At 59.1% G+C, this 19,293-nt stretch overlaps 2 protein-coding genes across 3 annotated transcripts in view; one reads left to right on the top strand and one right to left on the bottom strand.

Moving 5' to 3' along the window:
* LMAN2L (lectin, mannose binding 2 like) overlaps positions 1–5,290 on the top strand; it is a 6,814-nt gene extending 1,524 nt beyond the window's left edge. Inside the window, exons 2-8 of one of the 2 annotated variants that reach the window (XM_010728177.2) lie at positions 367–484; positions 651–733; positions 1,777–1,809; positions 2,212–2,373; positions 2,448–2,562; positions 3,704–3,823; positions 3,976–5,290. In XM_010728177.2, coding sequence (XP_010726479.2) covers positions 367–484; positions 651–733; positions 1,777–1,809; positions 2,212–2,373; positions 2,448–2,562; positions 3,704–3,823; positions 3,976–4,118 — 774 coding nt within the window. In that variant the 3' untranslated portion in view covers positions 4,119–5,290. The remainder of the gene's footprint in view (positions 1–366; positions 485–650; positions 734–1,776; positions 1,810–2,211; positions 2,374–2,447; positions 2,563–3,703; positions 3,824–3,975) is intronic. The other variant, XM_019611751.1, reaches the window with a different exon arrangement.
* Positions 5,291–5,328: 38 nt separating this feature from the next.
* The window catches only part of FER1L5 (fer-1 like family member 5), a 21,152-nt gene continuing 7,187 nt past the window's right edge, over positions 5,329–19,293 (bottom strand). The window contains exons 20-51 of the mRNA XM_019611752.2: positions 19,203–19,293; positions 18,098–18,253; positions 16,768–16,881; positions 15,331–15,494; positions 15,147–15,261; positions 14,973–15,075; positions 14,744–14,898; positions 14,129–14,299; positions 13,360–13,459; positions 13,184–13,261; positions 12,925–13,106; positions 12,677–12,835; positions 12,499–12,597; positions 11,794–11,955; positions 11,533–11,716; positions 11,079–11,104; positions 10,931–10,972; positions 10,749–10,862; positions 10,117–10,242; positions 9,880–10,035; positions 9,714–9,805; positions 8,496–8,666; positions 7,597–7,745; positions 7,377–7,516; positions 6,867–6,955; positions 6,698–6,793; positions 6,463–6,604; positions 6,280–6,379; positions 6,018–6,211; positions 5,820–5,929; positions 5,599–5,746; positions 5,329–5,504 (exon numbers count right to left, since the gene is read on the bottom strand). The exon at positions 19,203–19,293 is cut by the window's right edge and continues 66 nt beyond it. Coding sequence (XP_019467297.1) covers positions 5,433–5,504; positions 5,599–5,746; positions 5,820–5,929; positions 6,018–6,211; positions 6,280–6,379; positions 6,463–6,604; positions 6,698–6,793; positions 6,867–6,955; positions 7,377–7,516; positions 7,597–7,745; positions 8,496–8,666; positions 9,714–9,805; positions 9,880–10,035; positions 10,117–10,242; positions 10,749–10,862; positions 10,931–10,972; positions 11,079–11,104; positions 11,533–11,716; positions 11,794–11,955; positions 12,499–12,597; positions 12,677–12,835; positions 12,925–13,106; positions 13,184–13,261; positions 13,360–13,459; positions 14,129–14,299; positions 14,744–14,898; positions 14,973–15,075; positions 15,147–15,261; positions 15,331–15,494; positions 16,768–16,881; positions 18,098–18,253; positions 19,203–19,293 — 4,000 coding nt within the window. The 3' untranslated portion in view covers positions 5,329–5,432. The remainder of the gene's footprint in view (positions 5,505–5,598; positions 5,747–5,819; positions 5,930–6,017; positions 6,212–6,279; positions 6,380–6,462; positions 6,605–6,697; positions 6,794–6,866; positions 6,956–7,376; positions 7,517–7,596; positions 7,746–8,495; positions 8,667–9,713; positions 9,806–9,879; positions 10,036–10,116; positions 10,243–10,748; positions 10,863–10,930; positions 10,973–11,078; positions 11,105–11,532; positions 11,717–11,793; positions 11,956–12,498; positions 12,598–12,676; positions 12,836–12,924; positions 13,107–13,183; positions 13,262–13,359; positions 13,460–14,128; positions 14,300–14,743; positions 14,899–14,972; positions 15,076–15,146; positions 15,262–15,330; positions 15,495–16,767; positions 16,882–18,097; positions 18,254–19,202) is intronic.

Genomic DNA, 19,293 nt, shown 5'->3' with positions numbered 1-19,293 from the left:
GGGGGGGGTCAGGTATGTGGGGGACAATAAAATGGGACTGGAGAAATGGATTCAGATCTGGGGGGGAGAGAATGTAGGGAGGGGGTCAGGGATGTGGGGTGTCTGCACTTAAGGGGCGGGGGTAGAGAAATAGATTAAGAGAGAGGTTTTGGAGTGCAGGGATCTGGGATGGGCGGGGAGGTCACGCAAATGGGTTTGGAGCTGGAATGTTGGGGTGGGGATGGCACTGGGATGAGAGGTTTTAGGGGAAAAAATGGTGTCCTGAGTGGTGCTGGGGAGGCTTGAGGTGTGTGGACTTGGGCTGGGGGTGGAGAAATGGGTTCCAAAGGAGAGACTCTGGGATTGAGGGGTTGTTCCTCCTCGCAGCCGTGTTACCTCCGTGACTGGGAGATGCAGGTGCACTTCAAAATCCATGGGCAAGGCAAGAAGAACCTGAACGGTGATGGCTTTGCTATATGGTACACCAAAGACCGCATGCAGCAAGGTAAACCCTTGGAGGAAGGCTGTGCCTGCAGGGAGGGCTGTTGGTGTCACCTCTTTGGGGGCACGTGGTGGCCAGAGTGGCTCTGTGCACTCCTTTGGATCCCCCTGAGGAACTGCAGGGCCTCTGTCTCCCTGCTGTCCTTCTTACTGTCTGTCTTTCCCCCCAGGGCCTGTCTTTGGAAGCAAGGATAACTTCCTGGGCCTGGGGGTGTTTGTGGACACCTACCCCAACGAGGAGAAGCAGCAGGAGGTGAGCTGGGGGGTGATGTGCACCCTGCTGGATGCAGCGTGGGCAGCTCAGCACCAAGCTCAAATTGCAGCCAGCGAGGTGTGAGCTTTTTGGATCTGAAATTGGAGGCCAGCTGGCTGCCAGCAGGGATTACTCAGCTTGCCTTGCCTCCTTCTCCTCTCTGCGTGGTTAGTTTCTTTGTAGTGAGGCAGATTTGTTGTCAACTTCACCCAGAAAAAGCAGGGTAGGAGAAAACAAATGGGTCGCCAGCACTGTGTGGTGAGCTGCTGAGCTTTTGGAAGGCTGCAGGCAAGCAGCAGCTGGGGGGAAGCACACGTGGGCTTCATAGAGCTCAAGCAGAGCAGGAGCTGAGCAGCCCCCCCAGCTGGCTGCGTGCTGGGGCTGCTTTCTGGAGGGGGCACAGAGTGCCTGCACTCTGCTACTCTGCCTGCTGCGTCTGCTTTTTGTTTGGGGGCTCTTTGGTGTTGACTGGGGTTGTGAGGCAGTTAAAACCTGGCCTCCCCCATCCCGGTGTTGGTATTGTCACTCCTGAAACAATTCACCTTTTTGTAACTGCAGCTTCTCTGAGTAAACAGGCACTGTTTTACCCCCACGAGCTCAGTGCTCTCCCCATAGCCCCCAGGGCTGCCCTCGTTCCTCTCTGCAGCCCTCAGAGGATACAGGAGGCACTGCTGCGATGCACCCTGACCTTGCAGCTGCTGAATAAACAAAGAGCAACCACCAGCTTTGTTCAGACATTGCTAGCAGCCCTGGCTGCGCTCATAGCGGTGCCTTGCTGCGTTCTGACCAAAGCCTGTGGTGTTCCTGGCACCGTGCAGGGATTGCTGTGGTGTTGGTCCTGCAGATGTGCAGGGCTGTGGTTGTGCTTCTCTAGCCCGCCAGCTGCATCCTGGCTGTGTGCCCCAGCAGCTGAACCCCCCTCTGCCTTTAGCCCTCGCTGAGCTGTGCACGGAGGATTCCCAGGTTGCAATTTCATGCTAAACTCTGGTCTGTGACCATTTTGCTTCTGTGCTCTTTCTTGCTTTGCGATACTGGACTCGCAGGCTCAGAAGAGGAGGTACAGCCCAGGAAATCAGGTACTTGCTCTTGCTGACTTACCCATTTCCGAGTTGCTTGGTATTACTTTGTCCTCTCGGTAAGGGAATTCCCTCGCTGGAGCTGCAGACACCCCTGTGTGAGCAGGGAGCAAGCATGAGAACTTTCTCTTCTGTCCTACATATGTGGTAGCCAAGGTGAGGGGGTGAGCAGGGATTGTGCTTCTGGGGAAGCGTAGCTGGGGTGAAGGAGCCTGGGGTCAGTAGGATGTCATAGGATCATAGAGTCACAATTATAGAATACCCTGAGTGGGAAAGGACCCACAGTGATCCCAGCTCCTGCTTCCAGCTGGGACCACCCAAAATTCAGCATTTCCAGACCCTGCAAGGCGCGCTGTGATGCTGGGGCAGAGCTGGGAGCTGAGTTTGGCCTTCTCCCCACAGCGTGTTTTCCCCTACATCTCTGCCATGGTGAACAACGGCTCTCTCACCTACGACCACGACAGGGATGGCAGACCCACGGAGCTGGGGGGCTGCACAGCCATGGTGCGCAACCTCAACCACGACACCTTCCTGGTCATCCGCTACGTCAAGAGGAGGCTGACAGTGAGTGCTGCTTGTTGGGGTTTTTCAGACGGCCGTGCTGGCACCTGGTGCTACCAGAACCTCTTTGTTTCCAGGTGCTGATAGATATTGATGGTAAGCAGGAGTGGAGGGACTGCATCGACGTGCCTGGCGTGCGCCTGCCCCGTGGGTACTACTTTGGGACCTCCTCTGTCACTGGAGACCTCTCAGGTACTGCTGCGTGGCCCCGAGCAGTGGTTGCTGAGCAGCTCTTGTGCAGCTTTGGGTGTTTGGAGGTGCAGCTGAGGTGTGGTGGGGCTTACAGAGCACCTGAGGACCTCTCCCTGCTTGAGGGAACTTCGTTTTTCATCTTGGGGAGCTCAGATCTCAGTGTGGGGGTGCTGTGCAGCTCCTCAGGCAGCTTTCCTTGAGCTCCCTCCAGGCAGTGACATGAGCAGAGCTCAGCCAGCCCTTCCTACCAATCAGCAGCCACTCAGGAGGGTTTGTCCCCAAGCTGCGTGCCTCGAGAGGAGCAGAACAGAGCGAGGGTTGAAAATCTCATCTGTACCCTCATGGCTCAACCCGCAGTGATGGGCAGAACCTGAGGGCAGCACTGAGATCACTGCTGTCCTACTGCTGGGGGTTAAAACACTGCTCTTAAAACACAGAGGTGCTGGCTGTGTTGTCAGAGCAGCTGTAGTCTGCTCTTTCCATTTACTAACCACAGGGCAGTGGTGCTGGGGAAGGGTGCAGTGTGGGCTGATGGAAGTGGTGCCTTGCAGGGGCTGAAGCTCTTTGCCTTTCTCTGCTCATCCCTTCTCTTGCAGTGCTGCTTGGGGTGCTGTGAGGCCCGGAGTTACCCAGCTCTGTCTCTCCGGGCAGGTTTTAAGCCTGATTTTGAGTTATGCCCTATGAAAGCACACTGGCTGGCGTCTGGGGCCGTTGTTGGCTCCAACAAAAGTTCCTTTTCTTCCTCAGATCTCTGCCTAATGCCCTGGGAGCTGGCAGGCTGGCCTGGAGCACTCGCGTTGTCCCACTAATAACACTGCGGTCACAAGCAAAGGAAATAGGGTCATGTGAGGCTGATTCTAACACCCTGCTTTTGCAATGGGGGAGGGTGAATGACCTGACTCAAAAGCAGACGGTCTGGGCTATTGTTTCTTGATTTAAGTAGCTTAAAGGTTCCTGTTGGAGGTTTTGGAGGAGCGTAGAGCCTGCCCTGAGGAGGTGAGTTCTGCTGGGAGGGGACAGCTGGCATCCTGGGGCTGTGGGCTGAGTGACGACGTCCCACGGTGCCACCAGTGGCACTCACATCCCTGGCTGGGGCCATTTTGGTGGGTGACACCTCAGGGTTCATCTGCTCTGCTTGCAGACAACCACGACATCATCTCTCTGAAGCTGTACCAACTGACGGTGGAGCGGACACCGGAGGAGGAGCGGCGGGACAAGGAGGTGTACCTGCCTGTGGTGGACAACCTCAAGCTGCCAGGAAGTAAGTTGAGGGGGGGTCAAGGAGCAGAAATTGTGGCAACTCAGCAGCAAAGCAGCTGAGCTCCATTAAGAATCGTCCCGCTTCGGTCGGGAGGATGGCAGTGAGCTGCTGTGCAGCAACTGAGGTCTCACGGCTGTTCCTCTCCCCTGCAGTGGAGGCACCACTGGAGCCCATGAGCGGCCTGGCTCTCTTCTTAATTGTCTTCTTCTCCCTCGTGGCCATCGTCTTCGCCATCGTTATCGGAGTCATTGTGTACAACAAGTGGCAGGAGCAGAGCCGGAAGCATTTCTATTGACGGCTGCAGTGTGACAGACTGCCTCGTGGCAGCACCCCCGGTGTCCCCAAGAACCACGGTGGGGTCGGCTGCTGTTTGTCACTGGGCTCCAGGACTCCCCCAGTGCCAGAGGGGACCCGCGTTGTGCTGGGGATGAAGCTCTGTCCTCTGAAGGCCCGCTGGGAGCTGGAGCTGGGCTCTGGGGGCTGCTGGAGGTGGCTCACAGGGCAGGGGCAGCGCTGGGCTGGCTCTGCCATCACACATCGGTGGAGGTCACCGCTTTGCCTGTGAAGTCCCAGCCCTGCTTTCCTTGCCAGGTTCCTGCAACATCCCCCTTGCAGCGGTTTCGTTTCCAGGAGGGCTTTGCCAAGCTGTTCTCCTGCTCAGGCTGCTCCCATCACCCACCTCAGACCCTCTTTAGAGCCCCTCCTGCTTTTTCTTCGCACCTCAAACCTGTGTGCAGCCCCTCCATCCGTTAACCCTCAGTGCTGGGTGTTTTGAGGACACGCTGACTGCTTCCCCACCCAGCCAGGGTTTAATACCACACTCTCCCTTCTCAATCCCTGTTTGCTGCTGCCCTGGGGCTCAGCTCTGTCCCTCTCTGGCATGCTGTGCCTCCACACCCCTCCCACACTGCCTGCATGTCGTTGCTTTGCTCCCACCAGGAGCAGCTGAACCACGGGGGCCTCTCAGAGCCGCAGCCCTCGCTGCCTTCCAGGGAGTCCTGGTTTATTCCTACCTCAGTGACTGCTTCTGTCAGTGACTCCTCGCTGTTTTTCTCTCGTGGGAAGAAGCAGCGCGACCACCTTCGCCCCGGGGACTGCATTGGGCTCCTGCAGCTGCTCTCGTGGATTTGGGGGGTGCCCACAGGGACGGGAGGTCAGTGCGTCCCTTAGAGCTCTGAGCACATCCAGCTGGCAGCTCTCTGCTTATGGGTGCTGCGGGGCAGGGCTGGGAGCTGTGTTTTTGACCCAGGGTGGGTCCCAGTGTGCGGGGAACGGTGCCTTGTGGGCAGGATGCTTATACTGGGGTGGATGGAAGCTTGTTAAAGTGCCCGAAGAGCCTTCGTGGAGCGTGGAAGGGGCTGCTCTGTGATGTTTTGCCTCTGTTTTGCCTGAGAGCCAGGAGTGAAACGTGTGCACCTCTTCCCAGCTGTAACGTGTCTTGGAATAAATGTTGGTGTGTGTGTGGCACTGCTGAGCTCCTTGTGCTGAGCTCCTCCTGGCGCTCCGCTCACAGAGCCGTTCTGCCTTGCCCCTCTCAGTTCTGATTTTATTAAGGAGGTGATGTGGCCGCGTCCCCTCGGTGCTCCGAGGTTGCCGATGCTGTGGATGCTCAGTGTTTGCTCCCAGCACCGAAGAGATGCAGCCCCCCCAGCGGATTCACCAGCTTCATGGCCACGTAACCCTGGGGGAGGAGGAACGAGGAAGGGGGGAGGGGGTGCTCAGCAGGGCCCTGTGAGCAGCAGGAGAAGGGAGTTTGGGGGCCCCTCCGTGCTCACCGGGGCGGAGTAGATGAAGTTGAGGAGCAGAAGGAGCAGCAGCAGCAGCGCCAGGGTCGCGGTGATGCGGCAGCGGTGCCGCCGCCAGACGGCGTAGCGCAGGGCGCGCAGTGGGGCCAGCAGCCGTAGGAAGGATGAGTCGGGCCGCCTGTTGGACACGGAGCCGTGTCACCCCAACCTCTGCCTCCCCCTCTGCGCCCTTTGGGGTCTGGGAGGCTCACACGGGGGGCTGCAGGGTTGGGTACGCGTTGGGCTCCTCCCGGCCTTTCCCCGCCGGTCTCTCTTCTGCCTCTTTCTCGTTGAGCAGCTCCAGGCTCAGCTCCAGCTTGCCCTACAGGAGGATGCGGGGGCAGGATGTGTTTCGCTGCCCTTTCTCCTCCCCACCAAATCCCACTGCCTCCCCCCCTTCCCCGCCGTACCGCCATGCGCTGCGTGCCACCCTCGTGCACCACGCAGGGCCACCATCCCCGCGCCTGCTTCTGTCGGAATAGAGAGAAACGGGGGGGTCCCCGAGTCTTCCCCCAGAGCCAGGGGCTCAGACGTGGCTTTAGGGTGCAGTCCTGCGGTCGCTGGGCTGGACGGGGCAGCCGGGTGAGCTCCAGCTCCAGGACACCTGCAGGGAGAAGTGTCAGCCCTGGGCGTCCCTCTGTGCCCTCCTCGGGTGGGCAGATGTACCCTCACCCAAAAAATCATCAGCCGAAAACTTGTCGTTGTCCCACACTTGGAGGATGAGCTTCGGGGGCACCTTCAGCACCGTCTCATCCAGGCTCCAGAAATGCTCCTGCACGGTGCGAGGGGAGGAGAAGGGGGTCACGCTCAGCTCCCAAAACCTCATTTCTCCCCCCTCACCATGGGGCACAGCACCTTGCGGGGCAGCACGCAGCACTGCTCAGCTGCCAGGTACTGGAAGGGGAAGACGAAGCGCCAATGGAAGCTGCCGTCGCCCTGCAGCGCCCGGTAATGCACGTCCGTCCTCTGCTTCTGCTCCTCCAGCCCATCCAGCCAGCTGCACACCATGGGGAGGGAGATACAGCTGTCCTCATGGCCCCCCCGCCTTGTCCCCATGGCCTTTGGGACGCAGCGGTGGCCCCGCGCTCACCCGGTGACGTAGATGTCGCTTATGTTCTGCCCTGTTGCACTGATGTCCCCTGGCTCCACGTCGCGGGTGTTCCACACCACACAGCGCAGCTCATAGCTGGGGAGGGGGGTTGTGTCACCACCCTCCCATCCCCAGGGGACGTCCCTGTCCCATGGTGGTGAGCGCTCACCTCTGGGGTTTGCGGGGAGTGATGTCCACGGGGGGTCCAGGGGGGCCGAGGCTGGCGGGGAAGATGTCCACCCACATCTGCACCTTGCCCTGTGCCACGGGGTGGATGTGCTGCCACTTGTCCCCTTGTGAGGTCTCCGTCACCCACCCCCAGCATCCCACCTTGTGCCCATCGCCTTTAGGACCCCCCCCCCCCCCGACCCCACCACCCCGTTCCCATCATCCCCAAGCACCGCTTTATGGTGTGGTGTCCCAATTGTCCCCAAACCAGCATCCCTCCCCGCTGGGCTGTCCCTGTCACCCCAGGGTCCCCATTGCCCCCAAATCAGCATCCCTCCCTCTCGCCCCACTGCATTCCCTCGATGCCTGAGGTTTCCATCAGCCTCAGCTTTGTCCCCACCACCCCACAGTCCCCAGCATCAATCTGGGTTCCCCTATCCCCATCACTTCTCTTCCCCCATCACCCCCCGACATTTCTTTACACCCCGCTGTCCCACCACCCGATCCCCACCTGCTCCAGCCCAGGCTGGGCACTGTTGTACAGCGTCCTGGTCTCCAGGTGCTCGGGGACGAGGTTCCATGTATGCAGCACATGCAGGGCCAGGCGCTCCCGGGGCTCCCCGGGGTGACGATACGTGGGGGGTCCACTCTCTGCAATGCCAAACCCTCTGGAGGGACCATTGGAGGGAATCCATCAGCCCACCCCCAACACCCCCCGGACCCCAACCCACCGAAATGGCTCAGCAGGAAGGTGGAGCCCCCAAAGATGACGGTGGTTCCCTCGGAGCTGAATTCAGGTGCCTGCAGCCCCCGGGTGTGAGCCAGGTGCTCCAGTGCCCGGCTGGGGCTCAGCTGGTCCCGCCAGCATCCAGGGCCAGCCCTGTGGGCACGGTGTGGGGCCGAGGGCTGTGGTGCTCATCCCTTTGTGCCCACCCTGTAGCCGTGTGCCCACCCAATCCCCTCATCTTCCCCTTTGTGTCATCCTCAGCTCCCCGTGCCCGTCCCCATGTGCCCTTCCCAGCTCCCTGTGTCTTCTGTGCCAACCCCATCCCACACCCCATTCCCAGTTCCTCTTATGCTCTTCCCAGCTCCCCACGCCCCCTATGCCAACCCTGTCCCACCTCCCTGTTCCCAATTCCCTCTGCCCATCCCCTTGGACCCAACCAATCTCCATCCCTGCTCCTGTCCCATCCCATCTCATCGTCCCCAAACCCCTGTCCACTCTGTCCCCATTTCCTATTCCCAGTCCTGTCACTATCCTATGCACCCACCTCCTCCCCTGTGCCCTCCACACCTCCTTTTCCCCACCTTCCTTCATCCCTATGCCCTCCTCAATTCCGTGTCCCCATGTCCCCGTGCCCTCCCCATCTTGTCCCCGTACCCTTGTGCCCATCTCCCTGCCCCCATGTCCCCCTATCTCCCCCATCCCCTTGTCCCCATGTCTCCGTGCCCTCCCCATGTCTGTGTCCCCATCTCTTTGTCCCCATACCCCTGTACCCTTCATATCCTCCTTATCTCCGTACCCCTGTGCCCTCCTCACCTCCCTTGTCCTCATCCTTCCATACCCACCCCCTCCCCACATCCCTACCCCCAATCTCAGAGCCCCCTCCCCATTCTGGGGGTCACCCACGTGCGGTACAGACGGGGCAGCCCGCAGTGGGCACGGAATCGGGACAGCAGCCGGTTCTCCAGGTCGATGGTGGTGCTTCCAATCTCCTGGTCGGGTGGCAGCAGGTCGTGGTCCAGCAGTGAGACCTTCAGGTCCTTCTCCAACGGGATGGTGCCCATCACCTCGAACATCCTGGCAGTGGGGTCAGCCCCAAGGTGAGCCCACGTGGGGACAGGCACCGGTGGGCATGGGGAGCTGCTGGCACCAGGGCAGTGGCTGACAGGTGTGGGATGTGCTAGTGTGGGGACTGGGGGGCATAGAGAGCTGGTGGTGTGGGGAGTGGGATCCTGGTGGTGTGGGGATTGGGTGTTATGGGACCTACTGCCATGGGGAATGGGGAGCTGGTGGCGTGGGCAATGGGAACTCGGTGGCATAGGGACTCATTTTTATGGGACCTATGGGGAACAAGAAGCTGGTGTGGTGCCATGGGGACTTGGTTTTATGGGGCCTACTGCCATGGGGAATGGGGTCTCGGTGGCATGGGAACTTGGCTATGAGACCTATTGTCGTGAGGAATGGGGAGCTGGTGGCACAGGGAATGGGATCCTGGTGCCATGGGGACTTTGTGTTATGGGACCTACTATCATGGAGACTGGGGAGCTGGTGGCACGGAGATTTGGTGGCGTGGGGAATGGGAACTCAGTGGCATAGGGACTTGGTGTTATGGGACCTACTGTCAAGAGGAACGGAGACTTGATGGCATGGGGACCTGCTGGTATGGAGAATGGGGACTTGGTGACATGGGGAATGGGATTCTTGTTAGTGTGGGGACTTGTTGTTATGGGATTTACTGTCATGGGAAATAGGGAGCTGGTGGCATGGGGACTTAGTGGCATGGGGACTTAGTGGCATGGGAATGGGATCGTGCTGGCATGGGGACCTGCTGCCATGATGATGTGGTGTTATAGGGGCACATCTGCATGGGGAATAGGGAGCTGGTGACATGGTGACCTGCTGACATGAGGGATGGGGATGTGGTGGTACAGGGACCCTCCAGCACGAGGAATGGGGACACAGTAACAGAGACCTGCTGGCACAGAGACCTGCAGGCAAATTAGGGATTTGGTGGCATGGGGAATGGGGATCCTCCAGCATAGAGCCCCAGCAGCTCTCCTGGGCACCTCTCCTCTCTGCCAGCCAGGAGTGGCAGTGCCACCAAGCCACCCATGGTGGCCCTACCTGCCAAAAACTGGTTCCACAGTGTTGGGCACATACTGGTCACGCTGGCCCAGTGTCTTTGTTCCCAACGAGACACGGACGTAGGGGTCACACTGGCAGCAGGGAGGGGGCCGTCAGGGTGACAGATGGTGACACACGGGGTGGGGGGACACGGGGGTGGCCTTACCATCCCATTGCGGTCACGAGGGGACAGGTCGAAGGCACGGACGATGTAGACACGCACCAGGCACTTCTGGGGTTGGCTGGGGGGCAGCTCCTGGAAGTGGCGGGGCGGCGGGGGCATCCTGGGGTCCTCGGGTAGGGGGTAGAGAGAGAACAGCCCCTGGGAATGGAGGACAGCCTGGCCGTGCACCCCGAGTGCCCCCATGCTGGGTCTGGGGTCCCTGGGGCACGGGGGTCTCACCTTGAACTCGCCTACAGGTACGGGGTCGTCCCCCTGGTGCCCCCCCGGCTGGTAGAGGGGGAAGGTCTGGCAGAAATCCTGCAGCCCCTCGAATCTGGGCACCGCCTCCAGCTCGCAGCTGTACACCTGGGGGCACAGCGGGGCTGGCATTGTCCCCATCCCTGCTTTGGTGTTTCTCCTCTTCCAGTCCCCTTCTTCATCACTGTTCCCATCCCATCACTGTCCCTGTCCCCAGCTCATCTTCATTCCTGTCCCATTCCTGTCCTTGTCCTCATCTCATCTTCACCACCCATCTGCAGCTTTGTCCCCGTCCTTGTCCTCATCGTGTATTCATCACAGTCCCTATCTATGTCCCCATCTTCATCTCAACCATTTCTTCATCACTTTCCTTCCCTAATTCTGTTTCTCCCCATCCCCATCCTGTTTCTCCCCCAGTTTCCATCCCTACCATGTTCCCATCCCATCTTTATCCCTGTATCCTCATCACCAACCATCCCTGCCTCCATTCCCATCTTTGTTCTTACCACCACCCCACCCCTGTCCCAGTCCCACCCTATTCCCACCCCCATCCTCACCTTTGTCCTTCCTACCCCATCCCCATCCCCTGCTCCCTGTCACACTGTTCCCCTCACCTTCAGGCTGTCCCTGTGTGTTCGCCAGTGGCTCTTTGCCTTGTCTCCCACGGCCATGTAGAATTTGCTCCACCAGTCGCCTTCTTCCTCATCCTCCTCCTCCCTCTCCGTGTCCTGGTGGGCAGCAGGGTGAGGCAGGGTGCCTCTGGTGGCCCCTGGTGGCCCCCAGTTCCTGTGCCCACCTTGTCTGCAGTCCCCTTCTCGGAGGTCACCCTGGGCAGCATCTGTTGGGAGCAGGAGGGACATTTGGGAACAGGAGGTGGGGGGACCCCAAGGCACAGCCTGGGCTTTGGGGATGGGGACAGGTTTAGGGGACACGGGGAGGCTCACCTGAGCAATCCTGCTCCAGGCAGCAGCTGTGTTTGGGGAGACACAAAGTGAGTGTCCTACAGAGGGATAGGGATGGGACAGTGGGGGGAAGGGGTGGGACAGGGAGGGGGCATGGATGGGACAGGGATGGATCAGGGATGAGAAAGGGATGAAGCAGGGGTGGGAAAGGGATGGATGGGATGGGACAGGTATGGGACAGAGATAGGACAGGGATGGGGCAAGGAGGAACTGGAGTCAGGGACAGGACAGGGAGGAGATAGGAGGATATGAGGGACAGAAAAGGGATGGACAGGGATGGGGTAGGAATAGGAACGGGATGGTGGTAGGGATAGAGATGGAACAGGGATATATGAGGGATGGGGAAGGGACAGGGATGGAGTAGAGGGTCCTAGGGAGAGGGCATGGATGGGCAGAGATGGAGCAGGGGCGAGGTGGAGATGGGACAGGGTTGTACCAGCGTTGAAACCCGACACAGGGACACGAGGTTGGGGCAGCTGCTTCTCTCCATTGGGCTCACGGTGGAACCTCGCCAGGTCCTGCACGCATGCCTGGCCCAGGTGGGGCCGGAACCCAAAGCCCTGCGTGTCCAAAACCCGCAGCCGGATCGGGGGCACGTACTCCTCCTCCACTGGTAGGTGCTGGGACCAAGCCACACCGTCACCCCGGGCTGCTAGCACCCACGGGTGGGCTCTGCTCCCCGTCCCCGTGTGCTCACCAGCGATAGCAGGAAGGCGTTGATGGGGAAATTGGGGTTGGTGGCGAGGTCGGTGATGGGGGGGATGCGCAGGACGTGCCCCCCACACTGCACCTCCAGGCTGGGGGCACGCACGGGCAGCAGGGAGCGGCCACGGAGTCCCCGCAGCCCCCACGCCAGCACCTGCAGGGCCCACATCCATTCACCCCCGTCCCTCACCCATCTCCATCCTTTCCTGCATCCCTGTCCTTTTCATCCCCATTTCCGTCTTCTTCATTGCTGTCTCTGTTGTCTCCCCGTCTCCATCCCTGCCCTTGTCCCCTTCCCATCTTCATCCCATTCTCCACCTCTACCCCATTCTTGTGCCCAACCCAATCCCCAACCCATCTCCATTGCTGTCCCTGTTCCCATTCCTGTCCTCACTGCTGTCCTGTCTTTGTTCACATCCTTGTCCCCAGCCTCCCTGCCCCAGTCTTGTCCTATCCCATCTTATCTTGTCCCATCCTATCCCACCATTTCCTTTTCCATTGCATCCCATCCCATCCAATCCTGTCCCCTTCCATCCCGTTTTATCCTATTTCATCCCATCCCATCTTACTGTTCATGTCCCCATCCTCTTCTCATCCCACTCCCCATCCCTGTCCTCATCCATGTCCTTGACCCCTCCCTGCCCCAAACCTCATCCTCCCCCCTTCTCCTCCCTGCCACCCATGTCCCCAGCATCACCTCCAGTGCCATCAGCCGCAGGACCGGCCGGATGCCTGGGGGGATGCCGAAGGTGCCCTGTCTCCATGGTGGGGTGCTGAGCCGTGCCATCGCCCCATCCTGTTGGGGTGACAGGAATGTGAATGTGGGGGACAGGCTCTGGGAGCCCCCACCCCACCCCCTGCTGTCCACCTCTCACCTCAGTCTCATGCAGCAACTCGAAGGCAGCCAGCAGTTCCCCGGCCGGCCCCTCTGGCCCCTCCAGTGGGTATCTCTGCAGCCGGGGGGCCTTCCAGCGCCCCACATCCAGCCACACTTTTGGGGTGCATACACTTCTCCCAAGAAAGCTCCCAGCACCCTACAAGGCAGCGACAGGGCGTGGATGCCCCCACCCGTGGCTGCCCACTGCCTATAGGTGCTCTCCACCCCTGGGTACCCCCGATGTACCCCTCCATCCTGATCGAACACCTCCACCACCACAGCTGGGGGCTCATCCCGCACCCCACGTGGCTCCCCATAGAGCTGCACCCGATGGAAGAGCAGCGACTGATCCCAAATCGGGTCCAGAGTGCCGGACAGAACGCGGGTGCTCTGGCTGACGTGCACGAAGGAGACGTGGGCAACGGGGTCTGTGGGAGCAGCACTCACTGTCAGCACCCAAGGGTGCTGCTGGGGGGGGGTCAGGGTGCTGGGGGGCGGGGTCCACCTGCTGTGGTCTTGGTGCCGTGGGGCTTCAGCTCCAGCGCTTGGAAGAGGTAACAGCGCAGTTGGAAGAAGCTGGGTCCTGTGGAAGGAGGGAGGGATGTCAGGAGGTTCTGGGCTAGTGTTAGCGTTGGGAACTCCTGGACCCCCAAAATCCTCCCCCAGTGTCCTGTGGCTCACGCTCGAAAGTGCAGAGGATGACAGGAATGGGGTGCTGGGGGTGTCCCCGGCCTTTGGGTGTTGCTGCCATCTGCTTGCTCTCTGGCATTTCCTCCGCATCCTACAAGTTGGGATGTGGGGTAGGGCAGTCAACCCGGCCCCCTTGTCCCACTGTCCTCATGTCCCTCCATCCCACTGTGCCTGTGTCCCACTGTCCCCGCATCCCTACACCTTTGCATCCCTCTTTCTGTTCCTCCATCTCAGCATTCCTCTGTCCATCCCTCCAACTCTGCAACCCTTTGTTCCCCCATCCTTGCATCCATCTCTCCCTCCCTCCCTGCCTGCCCTTGCATCCATCTGACCCTCTGTCCCTTCATCCCTGCATCCATCCCTCTGTCCTTACATCCCTCTGTCCTTGAATCCTTGCATCCCTCTGTCCCTCCATCCCTTTGTCACTCCCTCCCTCCATCCCTCTGTCCTTCCATTCCTTTATCCCTGTTTCTTCCTCCTTACATTCATTCCTCCATCCATCCCTCTGTCCCTACATCCCTCTGTCCTCAAATCCCCACATCCCCTTTCCCTCCATCCCTTTCCATCCCTTTCCATCCCTCCCTCCATCCCTCTGTCCCTCCATCCCTTTCCATCCCTCTTTCCATCCCTCTGTCCCTCCATCCCTTTCATCCCTCTTTCCATCCCTCGGTCCCTCCATCCCTTTCCATCCCTCCTTCCATCCCTCGGTCCCCCCCTTCACCCCCATCCCTCTCGTCCCTCCGTCCATCCCCATCCGTACCTCTGTGCCCTCGAGGAGGAAGATGGCAGCCACAGATGAGGACAGCTCTGGCACCATGTGCCGATGCCAGCAGCGCCGTCGGCACACATCACCCGCTCGGCACTGCAGATGGAAGCGGCCGCCCCACAGGGATGCGTACTCCCATGCTTTATCCGGAGCCTCAGGGCTATGCTGTAGGGATGGGTGGCGCAAAGGTGACGGTGTGGGGAGAGAAGGGTGCTCAGAGCAGGGGGCTGCTGGCCAAACACCTGTCCCTGCCACCCCATCCTTGTCACCCACCCTCATCCTTGCCATTCCACCCCTGCTACGCCCTTCCAGCCACCCCATCCTGTTCAACCCTGTCCTGCCATCCCCCTCCTTGCCACCCCACCTGTGCCACTCCACTCTGGTCACCCTGCCACCCCATCCTTGTCACCCCCAACCTCACCACTCTATTTTTGCCTCCCCCTCCCTACCATCCTCATATCCACCACCCCATCCCCACCTCCCCATCCCCTTCCACCCTCATATCTCCCACCCTGTTCCTGCCACCCCATCCTTGTCCCCCCCATCCTATCACCCTTTTCTTTGCCACCCCCATCCCCATTACCCCCATATATGCCACCCCATTCCCACCACGACATTGGTGTCCTGTTCCTGTTCCTGGGCACTGCTGTCCCTATGCCGGGTGCGCAGCCATCGCCGCCGTCGCTGTGTGTGATACGTCTCCTCTTTGGGGTGCCACGCAGGTGAGGGGTCTCCGGCCTCCACGCTCACCCCATATTCCCATCCTGTATCACCCACGTTGTCATTGTCACCTCTGCCACCCCCCCAACCCAGCAACCCACATGGGAACATCACTCACCAGCCTCATCCACGGCCCCTGTCACCTCCACCCGCCAGTCATCGGTGACGTGCCAGCCTTGGGGACATGCCACCTGCTCCTTGGGGGGCACCGCCATGCCGGCCTGCAGCAGGCAGAAGCTGAGCTCTGGGGTGTCTGTGCCACTCAGCTGCACCCCATGTCACCCCTTCTCACCACATCAGTGCTGGGCACAGCAGCAGGTCCCCATTCCTCACCACGCTGCCGGCTCTGGTTCTCATAGACCTCCTCCAACACCTCGTCCATGCCAGCCTCGGGGTCCGACAGCAGCCTGAGGCCAGGACCAGCTGCCATCTCTGCTGTCCCCACGCATGGGGAGGGGTGTCCCTTGGGGTCTCACCTCCGTGGTGGTTCCACAGCCCATGGCCCATCCCAGCACCAGCCCTGGGGGGGTCGGATGCGCTCGCGGGGCAGCCCCACTCTGCCAGCGACGTCGGAGAAGCTGGGGTGACCTGGAAGCGCCTGTCTGCTCCATTTGCCCAGGAGCTTCGTCTGGTTCTCGTACTGTAGGAATGGGGTGTCACTGTGTCACCATGTCACAGTGTCACTGCAACATGGTGTCACCGTGTCACCTTATTACCTCATCATGTTATCGTGTCACAGTGTCACCATATTGTCATGGCACAGCATCACTGTCAACATATCACCATGTCACAGTGTCACTGCATCATGGTGTCACCGTGTCACCTTATCACCTCATCGTGTTATCATGTCAGAGTGTCACCATATTGTCATGGCACAGCATCACTGTCAGCATATCACCATGTCACGGTGTCACCATGTCTCTATGTCACCACATCACCATGTCAGCATGTCACAGCATCACCATGTCACCATATTATCATGTCACAGTGTCACCACATCACCATGTTACCATGTCTCTACGTCACCGTGTCACAGCATCAGCGTCACCATATCACCATATCATCACATCACTGTGTCACTACGTCATGATGTCACAGTGTCACCATGTCACCATGTCACAGCATCACTGGGTCACCATATTACCATGTCACGGTGTCACCACATGACCATGTCACCTTGTCACAGCATCACCATGTCCCCATATCATGGTGTCACTGTATCACTACGTCATGGTGTCGCCATGTCACAGTGTCACTGCGTCACAGTGTCACCATGTCACATGTCATCATGTCACTGTGTCACTACATCATGGTGCCACCATGTCGCCATATCACTTCACCACCATGTCACTATGTCACCATGTCATGCTGTCACCACGTTACCATGTCACCATGTCATGCTGTCACTATGTCCCAGTGTCACCACATCACTGTGTCAATGCGTCACCATATCACCATATCATGTCCCAACATCACCATGTCACCATGTTACTATGTCATCACTGTGTCACCTCATCACGATGTCACCATGTCATATTGTCACAATGTCACCACATCATGGTGTCACCATGTCAACATATCACCTCAGCATGGTGTCACCATGTTACCACGTCACCATGTCACTGTGTCGCTACATCATGGTGTCACCATGTCAACGTATCACCTCCTCACCACATTATGGAGTCACCATGTCACCATGTCATGGTGTCACTATGTCACAGTGTCACCACGTCACCATGTCACCATGTCACTGTGTCACTACGTCACGGTGTCACCATGTCACCGTATCATCTCACCACCATGTCAGAGTGTCACCACATCACCACGTCACCATGTCATCATGTCATGGTGTCACTACGTCCCAGTGTCACCACGTCACCATGCCACCACTCTGTCCCCTGCCCAGCACTCACTGTCACAGCATAGACATGCAGGGGGCCCTCGAGGTAACGTGGCAGCTCCTGGCTCTCAGCCACACGCCCCAGCCACAGCCGGACACGGAGCTGGGCATGGAGGTGTCCTGGGGCCTGGGGACATCATGGGGGGACATGAGTGAGGCACAAAGGGAACGTGGCGGGTAGAGACATGGAGGGGACATGGGGAGGTATGGAGAAAGAGGAGGGACATTGTGGGGATGTTGAGGGAAAATGGAGGGGATGTGGAGGGGACATGGAGGGGATGGGGTGAAGATATAGATGGGATGTGGAATGAACATGGAAAAGACAGGGAAGTGACATAGATGGGACATGTGGAGAACATGGAGGAAATGTGGAGATGATGTGGAGATGTCGTAGATGGGGCACAGAGGGGACATGGAAGTGAATTAGATGGGATAAAGAGAGGACATGGAGATATAGAGGGGTTGGGAAAAGGGTATGAAGGAGTCATGGAGGTGACATAAATGGGACATGGAGGGAACATGGAAAAGATGCGGAGATGATATGGAGTTGACATGGGGGTGGCACAGAGGGGACATGGAAGAGACATGGAGAGGACTGGGAGAGGATGCGAAGAGCATAGAGAGGGGACATGGAGGTGACATGGTTTGAATGTTGAATGAGGGAATATACAGGAGGAGAGGAGATGGAGGGGACATAAAGGGATTGTGGAATTGACATGGAGGCGGCACATGCAGTGGACATGGAAGGGATGGGGAGGTGACATAGATGGGACATGGATGGGACATGAAGGGGATATGGAGAGGTTGTATAGGGGACTGTGGAGGGGACATAGATAGGACATCGAAGGAAAGTGGAGGGGATATGGAGAAGACTTGGAGAGGACATGGAGGGGACATGAAGGTGGCATAAATGGAACATGGAGGCAACATGGAGAGGACGTGGAGGTGGTATGGAGTTGACGTGGGGGTGACACGGAGGGGACAGGGGAGAGAATGAGAAGAGCATAGGGAGGGGACATGGAGGTGACACGGTTTGAATGTTGAATGGATATACAGGGGAAAAGGACATGGTGGGGACATAAAGGGACTGTGGAAAGGACATGGAGGCGGCACAGATGGAACACATAGGGGACATGGTGGGGATATGGAGAGGTTGTAGAGGGGACTATGGGGGGGGACACAGATGGGACACCGAAGGAAAGTGGAGGGGATATGGAGAAGACATGGAGGGGATATGGAGAAGACTTGGAGAGGGCACGGAGGGGACATAGACTGGATACGCAGGGGATATAGAAGAGGCACTGAGGGGCCGTGAGGGGTCCAGGGGCCTTTTGCTGCCCTACCTCCAGCATCAGGGTGTGCGTCCGTCCGCAGAGCCGCCCACAGGCTGCGGGGCCGTGGGGTGAGCAGGCGAGGAGGTGTGCGGGGATGCGGGCACAGGCCAGGCAGCGGGAACCGCTCCGCAGCCACAGCAACACGTCGGGAACACCGGCCTGCGGCTGGGACAGAGCAGGACAAGATGGAGGGGGGACATCCGTGTGGAAGGAAGGGATGCCATTCAGAGGGACCTCAACAGGCTTGAAAGGTGGGCCTGGGTGAACCAAATGAGGTTCAAGGTTTTGTATTTGGGCTGGAGGAATGCCAGGTATCTACACAGACTGGAAGGAGCGGTCCTTGAGAGCAGCCCTGCGGGGAAGGACCTAGGGCTTCTGGTGGTAGAGGAGCTGAACGTGAGCCAGCAGTGTGTGATTACAGCTCGGAAAGCAAATGGGATCTTGGGCTCCATCAGCAGAGGGGTGGCAGCAGGGACAGGGAGGTGATCGTCCCCCTCTGCTCTGCTTTGTGAGGCCCCATCTGCAGCACTGCGTCCAGAGCTGGAGCCCCCAGTACAAGAAAGACAGGGAGCTGTTGGAGAGGGTCCAGAGGAGCCACAAAGATGATCAGGGGGCTGCAGCACCTCCACTACAAAGACAGGCTGAGGGAGCTGGGCTTGTTCAGCCTGGAGAAAAGAAGGCTGGAGGTGACCTCAGTGCAGCCTGCAGGACCTAAAGGGAGCCTACAGACAGGAGGGGAATCAACCCTTTGAAAGGGGAGATAACAGCAGGACAAGGGGAAATGGTTTGAAGTTGAGGGAGGGCAGATTTCAGTTGGATGTCAGGGGGAAGTTGTTTGCTGTGAGAGCGGTGAGGTGCTGGAACAGCTGCCCAGAGAGGCTGTGGATCCCCGTCCATCCCTGGAGGTGTTCAAGGCCAGGTTGGATGGGGCCCTGGGCAGCCTGGGCTGCTGTGAGATGTGGAGGTTGGTGGCCCTGCGTGTGGCAGGGGGTTGGAGATTTGTGATCCTCGAGGTCCCTTCCAACCCTGGCCGTTCTGTGATTCTGTGTGTGTGATTCTGTGACATCAAGAGCCAAAAAGAACAAAAACCCACAAAATGGGGTTTTCTCCACACCTCAGCCTGCAGGGCGGCCACACGGCCCAGCCAGGCCTCGGCCTCGGGGAGCAGCTCAGCCCAGTCATGGCGTGGAGGCCCGGCGGCGGCG

The sequence above is a fragment of the Meleagris gallopavo genome, unplaced genomic scaffold (genome assembly GCF_000146605.3).
Source record: "Meleagris gallopavo isolate NT-WF06-2002-E0010 breed Aviagen turkey brand Nicholas breeding stock unplaced genomic scaffold, Turkey_5.1 ChrUn_random_7180001955349, whole genome shotgun sequence".
Lineage (NCBI taxonomy): Eukaryota > Metazoa > Chordata > Aves > Galliformes > Phasianidae > Meleagris > Meleagris gallopavo.
Note: the sequence above shows the minus strand (reverse complement) of the source record. Positions and strands in the feature narration are given on the sequence as shown.